This window comes from Hevea brasiliensis, chromosome 12, assembly GCF_030052815.1.
Source record: "Hevea brasiliensis isolate MT/VB/25A 57/8 chromosome 12, ASM3005281v1, whole genome shotgun sequence".
Lineage (NCBI taxonomy): Eukaryota > Viridiplantae > Streptophyta > Magnoliopsida > Malpighiales > Euphorbiaceae > Hevea > Hevea brasiliensis.
Window position 1 is genome coordinate 85,624,795 of NC_079504.1, and position 6,256 is coordinate 85,631,050.

Below are 6,256 nucleotides of genomic sequence, written 5' to 3' on the forward strand. Positions count from 1 at the left end.
GTAAAACTTATACATGGACCGTGTAAATTTCGAGCTCTCCAGTTCTCTCTCTTATATATTTGATTCATTCTAAAGTATTCCTATCTATATGAATGAGATGAATGCAAAGATTTAGCAACATAGTTACTTCTTCGGTTTTGTGCAATCTCCTCTTGTGTGGTTTTAACTTGATGTTTCCACTCTTCCCTTACCTTCAGTTCCTTGTTTTTACAGAATTGTGATTTGGGGTACCTTCAAAAATTAAAAAACATAAAATAAAATAATGAAAAGTCAAAGAAGGATTATAGGAGTGTTTGGGTTGCCTCCTAAAGAGTGCTTATTTATAGCCATTAGCTAGATTGCTCTTCAGCTTCATTTTTGATGTGGAGGGGTGCTATAGGATCCGTCTTCAATTTTATCCCTTGGGAAGTATGGCTTCAATCTCTGCCCATTAACCTTGAAGGCACTTAAGGGTTCGCTCTATACTTTTACGGCTCCATGTGGGAAGACTTGAGTCACCTTAAAGGGCCCGGACCATCTTGACCTCAACTTCCCTGGAAAGAGTTTTAATCTTGAATTGAATAGCAAGACAAGATCTCCTTCTTTAATTTCTTTCCTTGATATACGTTTGTCTCGCCATCTTTTGGTCTTGTCCTTAAAGATCCTAGCATTCTCATAGACATCTTGCTTGATTTCTTCCATCACATTGAGCTGTAGAAGCCTTTTTTCACTAGCAGTCTTTAGGTTAAAATTTAAGGTCTGGATTGCCCAATAGGCCTTGTGTTCAAGTTCGACGGGACGGTGGCATGATTTTCCATAAATCAGGCAAAAGGGTATTGTTCCAATGGGAGTTTTATATATAGTGCGGTTTGCCCATAATGCATCATCCAACTTCATAGACTAGTCTTTCCTTAAGCGATTGAATGTTTTCTCAAGGATATGTTTCAGCTCCCTGTTAGAAACTTTTACCTGACCACTGGTTTGAGGATGGTAAGGGATTGCCACTTTGTGACTCACTTTATATTTCTTCAATAATGTCTTAAATTGTTGATTGCAGAAGTGATTATTGCCCGTGGTGTGCCAAATCTTGTGAAGATGTTCTTTTTAAGGAATTTTGTGACGACTCTAGCATCATTTGTTGGTGTTGCTATTGCTTCTACCCATTTTGACACATAATCAACACCAACCAGGATATACTTGTTTCCAAAGGAGGTTAGGAATGGACCCATGAAGTCTATTCTCCACACGTCAAATAGTTCTATTTCAAGTATACCGTGCAGTGGCATTTCATTCCTTCTTGAAATGTTCCCTATTCTTTAGTATTGATCACAAGCTAGCACAAAGGATCTCACATCCTTAAATACATGTGGCCAGTAAAACCCTGCTTGCAAAATCTTAGCTGCTGTTTTTGTGGTGCCAAAATGTCCTCCATATAGTGATGAATAGTAGTGCTGCAGAATGCTCTCTATTTCCTCCTCCGGTATGCATATTCTTATTAGCCCATCATTGCATCTCTTGTATAGCAGAGGTTTTTCTCATATGTAGAAGCTCACATCATACAGGAATTTCTTCCTTTGCTGATAGGACATGTTTGGTGGCAATACCTTGTATACAAGATAATTAACAAAGTCAGCATACCATAGAGCTTAGGATAATGCTAGTAATTGCTTATAAGGAAATGAGTCATCAATTGGTAAATCCTCAATGTCCCCTATATCTTCCTATTTCATCCTTGAGAGATGGTTAGCTACTACGTTCTCAGATCCCTTTTTGTCTTTGATTTCAAGATCAAATTCTTGTAGGAGTAAAATCCATCTAATCAACCTTGGTTTTGATTCCTTCTTGTTCAAAAGGTACCGAATATCAGAATAGTTTGTGAATACATTCACTCTTGATCCAAGTAGGTAGGATCTGAATTTATGGATTACAAACACCACTACTATGAATTCCTTTTCTATGGTAGCATAGTTGATTTGTGCATCGTCAAGCATCTTGCCGGCACAGTAAATGGCATGGATCTTTTTATCCTTTCTTTTTCTGAGTATTGGTCCAATCGCATAGTCACTTACATCGCACATCACCTCAAATGGCAGCTCCCAATTAGGTGGTTGCATAATTGGTGTTGAAATTTAGGCTTCTTTGATCCTGTTGAAAGAAACAAGACAATTTTCATCAAAATCAAAAGAACCATCTTGACTTTACAAGTTAGTGAGTGGCTTAGCTATTTTGAAAAAATCTTTAATAAATTTTCTATAAAAGCCTGCATGTCCCAAAAAGCTTCGCACTCCCTTGACTGATATTGGTGGTGGTATCTTTTCAATAATTTTAAATTTTGCCCTGTCAACTTCAATTCCTTTTTTTTATATCAAGTGCCCAAGAACTATACCTTCCCTTACTATGAAGTGACATTTTTTCCAATTTAGAACTAAGTTTGATTCTTCACATCTTTGCAACACTTTGGATAAGTTAGCTAGACATTCATCAAAAGTAGTTCCTAGATAGAAAAATCATCCATAAGAACTTCCATGATATTTTTAATGTAATCAGAGAAAATGACCATCATGCATCTTTGAAAAGTAGCAGGGGCATTGCAAAGATCAAAAGACATTCTTCTATATGCAAAGGTTCCAAAAGGACATGTGCATGTGGTCTTTTCCTAGTCTTCTAGGTGAAAAGGAATTTAGAAAAATCCTAAATACCCATCTAGATAACAAAAGTAGGAATGTTTTACTAGCCTTTCTAACATTTGGCTATAAAAGAAAGAGGAAAATGGTCCTTTCTGGTGGCACTATTTAATTTCCTAGAGTCTATGCACATGCGCCCACCAGTGACTACCCTAGTAGGGATCAATTCATTGTTTGCATTTTGAATGACAGTTATCCCACCCTTCTTAGGCACTACATGCACTAGACTAACCCATTTACTATCAGAAATTAGGTATATAATACCCGCATCTAATAGTTTTAGAATTTTTTTCTTAACTGCTTCTTTCATGTTTGGGTTAAGTCTCTTTTGATGTTCAGTAGTAGGTTTACTGTTTTCCTCCATGGGTATCCTATGCATGCAAATTGAAGGATTAATTCCTTTTAGGTCTTCTATTTTATACCCTATAGCTTTACTATGGGTCTTAAGAACCTTTAACAAATTTTCCTCTTCTTCAGTTGATAGGCTAGCATTTATAATAATAGGACATTTAGAGTTTGAGTCTAAGAATGCGTACCTTAGTGTGGAGGGGAGAAGTTTCAGTTCTACCTATTTGGTGTCGTCCTATGACTTAGAGAGCTTGAGCTAAGGGTAGAGATAGGCTAGCTTCTAAAGATTGTGCAAAAGCTGTAATTTCTGTGTTTTCATTATCTGTTGTGTGGCAGTGCATTATGCATGCTTCTAAAGGATCTTCAGGATGTGTTTTGTGCAATTCCTCTTCAACTAGCTTATCAGTTATGTTAACCTTTAAGCATTCATCAGGTTTAAGTTTATGCTTTACTGCTTTGAACAGGTTAAATTCCACATCTTCATCTCCTACCTTGAGTGTTAACCGCCCATTTTTAACATCTATGATAGCTTCGGCGGTTGTCAAGAAAGGTCTTCCCAGGATGATAGGAATTTGGACATCCTTTTCCATTTTTAGGACAACAAAATCAACAGGGATGAAGAATTTTCTCACCTTGATGGGGATGTTTTCTAGGATGCCCACCAGGTACTTGACAGACTGATCAGCCAGTTGCAGTAAAATTATTGTGGGTTTGAGCTCTCCTACATCTAGCTTCTAACATATTGATAGAGGCATTAGACTCACACTTGCACCTAGATCATAGAGTGCCTTGTCTATCTTCATGTTGCCAATAAGACAAGGTATGGAAAAGCTTCTTGGATCCTTCAACTTTGGTGGCAGCTTATTTTGCAATATGGCACTGCATTCCTCTGTAAGAGCAACAGTTTCATAATCTTCCAATCTTTTATTCTTTAAAGAATCTCTTTAAGGAACTTAGCATAGGATGGCATCTAAGTGAGTGTTTTTGTGAAGGGAATGTTAATGTAAAGTTTCTGTAAAACCTCTAAAAACTTTCCAAACTGTTTTTCCAGTTTAGGCTTCTGGAATCTTTAGGCAAAAGGTAGAAGAGGTTGATATGGCTCTTCCTCCTTTAGCTTTTTCTTTTTCTTTGTTTCCTCTTCCTGTTCCTTTTTAGCTTATTCCTCCTTCTCCTCTGTTTGGTTATCAGATTCATCAGAGGTTTGTTCAGTTGATTTTTCCTCTGATGGTTATTTTTCTAATATTCTATTGCTCCTCAAGGTAACTGCCTTACAGTGCTCTTTGGGGTTCATTTCTAGTTGACTTGGCGGTTTACCAGCAACCTTGCTTGAAGAACTTGCCTATTGAGCAATTTGGTTTTCAAGCATCTTATTGTGGGTGGCTAGTTGATCCATTCTGGAAGCTAACTGCTTTATCATTTCATTTTGCTGTTGTTAGGTTACTAGGAAGCCCTCCATCATGATTCTATAGTTAACTTTGGTTTAGGCTATTGAGTTTGAGGAGGTAGCGATGGCTATGCAAGGTTTTGTTCTCTGTTCTGAAAACTTGGGGGTGCTGGTGGTCTGTACCCTTGCTGTTTGTTCATTGGCTGATTGTGCGAGTTAGACCATGAGAAGTTAGGGTGGTTTCTCCATCCAGGGTTGTAGGTGTTTGAATAAGGGTTGTTGACTTGCCTCTGGTTAAAGTTTCCTCTATTATTCACATAGTTTAGCTATTCAATAGAGGGCTCATTGAATTTGTTACATTCTGAAGTCATACACCCTCCTCCACAGCTATCGCAGTGTTGATTGTTCATCCCTATAGCATTGGCTTGCATTCTGTCAAGCTTTTTGGTGAGCTAGTCAAATTAAGCATTTATCATACTTAAGGCATCCACTTCTAGGATCTTTGCTATTCTTCTTGTGTCTTCCCTTTCATTTGTCCACTCATAGTTATGATAGGCGACCCTCTCTAGAAGTTTAAGAACTTGTGTTACTGTTTTCTCCATCAGGTCTTCTTCTGTAGCTGAATCTACTGTTCTCCTTGTAGAGGGCAGTAGCCCATTATAGAAATTTTGAACTAGGAGCCATTCCTCTATGCCATGGTGTGGACATTCCCTCTGTAAGTCTTTATATCTCTCCCATGCATCATAGAGTGATTCACCTTCCTTTTGCCTAAAAGTATTAAGTTCAACCCTTAACTTTGTAGTCTTCACAGGTGGGAAATACCTTGCTAAAAATGCTTGCGAGAGATCTTCCTAAGTTGTGAATGTATCAGCTAGTTGAGAGAGTAACCACTTCCTTGCTCTATCTCGAAGGGAGAATGGGAATGCTCTGAGTCTTATAGCTTGGTTAGAGACTCCATTCATCTTGAATGTGTCACATAGGGCAAGAAAGCACTAGAGGTGGTAGTGTGGATCTTCTATAGCTGAACCTCCAAACTGGGTCTATTAGATCATCAAGAGCGATATCGATCTTAGTTCAAAATTATTAGCCTCCACTGTGGGTCTTGTAACACTAGGCTAGAATCCTTGGATAGATGGGGCTCCATAAGCCATCGAAGGTCTTGGCTAGTTGTTGTTGTTGTCCATGATAGGAGTTTCTAAATTTTCTTGATCTTGTTCTTGGTGTCTCCTTTCTCGCTTAATGCTTCTTAGAGTCCTATCTATCTTGGGGTCCAAGTCCAAAATTTATTCCCTTGGTTTTGTTCTGATCATGTACCAAACCAAATACCGGAGAGAAAGTAAAAGAATGAAAATAAATTAATTAAATTTAAATAGTAAATGTAAATGCCTAAATCAGCTAAATTTCCTATTGCCTAATATTACTAGAAATAAATTCCTCAACAACGGTGCCAAAAACTTATTTTTTCCGATTTTTCAACCCCGAAAGTGCACGGATCGCTAAAAAATAATAAAGTAGTGAGTAGAGTATCGTCCCATTAAGAATTTAATTAGCAAGTACCTAACTACATAGTAATTTTGACTGTCTAGGCTATCAAATAAAATGAGAGAGTGAAACTGATCTATTTTGAATACTAAAGACTTGAAGGATAACGAATTTAAAATGAGACAATCTATTAAAATAATTCTAGAATTAAGATTTCACACTTCAACCTTATTATGGGTTTAATCTTATTCATTCATTGGATTGAAGATCGTTGCGTTGATGAAAATTAATCCTAAGATATCCTAGGTCCTCTCTCAAGGCACCTAAGGCGTGTTTCAATTAGAGCTAAACCCTACTTTCGTTGGTGATTAGTCCTAAT

The 6,256-nt window shown here is 37.5% G+C and overlaps 1 protein-coding gene and 1 non-coding gene across 2 annotated transcripts; one reads left to right on the forward strand and one right to left on the reverse strand.

Moving 5' to 3' along the window:
* Nucleotides 1-3,253: 3,253 nt before the first annotated feature.
* On the reverse strand, nt 3,254-4,997 carry LOC131171247 (uncharacterized). Its single transcript, XM_058130717.1, has 3 exons — nt 4,874-4,997; nt 3,776-3,900; nt 3,254-3,688 (listed from the first exon to the last, which is right to left on the reverse strand). Exons 1-3 carry the CDS (start codon nt 4,995-4,997, stop codon nt 3,254-3,256), a joined length of 684 nt encoding a protein of 227 aa, XP_057986700.1.
* An 88-nt stretch (nt 4,998-5,085) lies between these two features.
* LOC131171500 (small nucleolar RNA R71) lies at nt 5,086-5,192 on the forward strand. The gene has a single exon (XR_009142160.1). It is a non-coding gene; the product is annotated as a small nucleolar RNA R71 (small nucleolar RNA).
* The last annotated feature ends 1,064 nt before the right edge of the window (nt 5,193-6,256 follow it).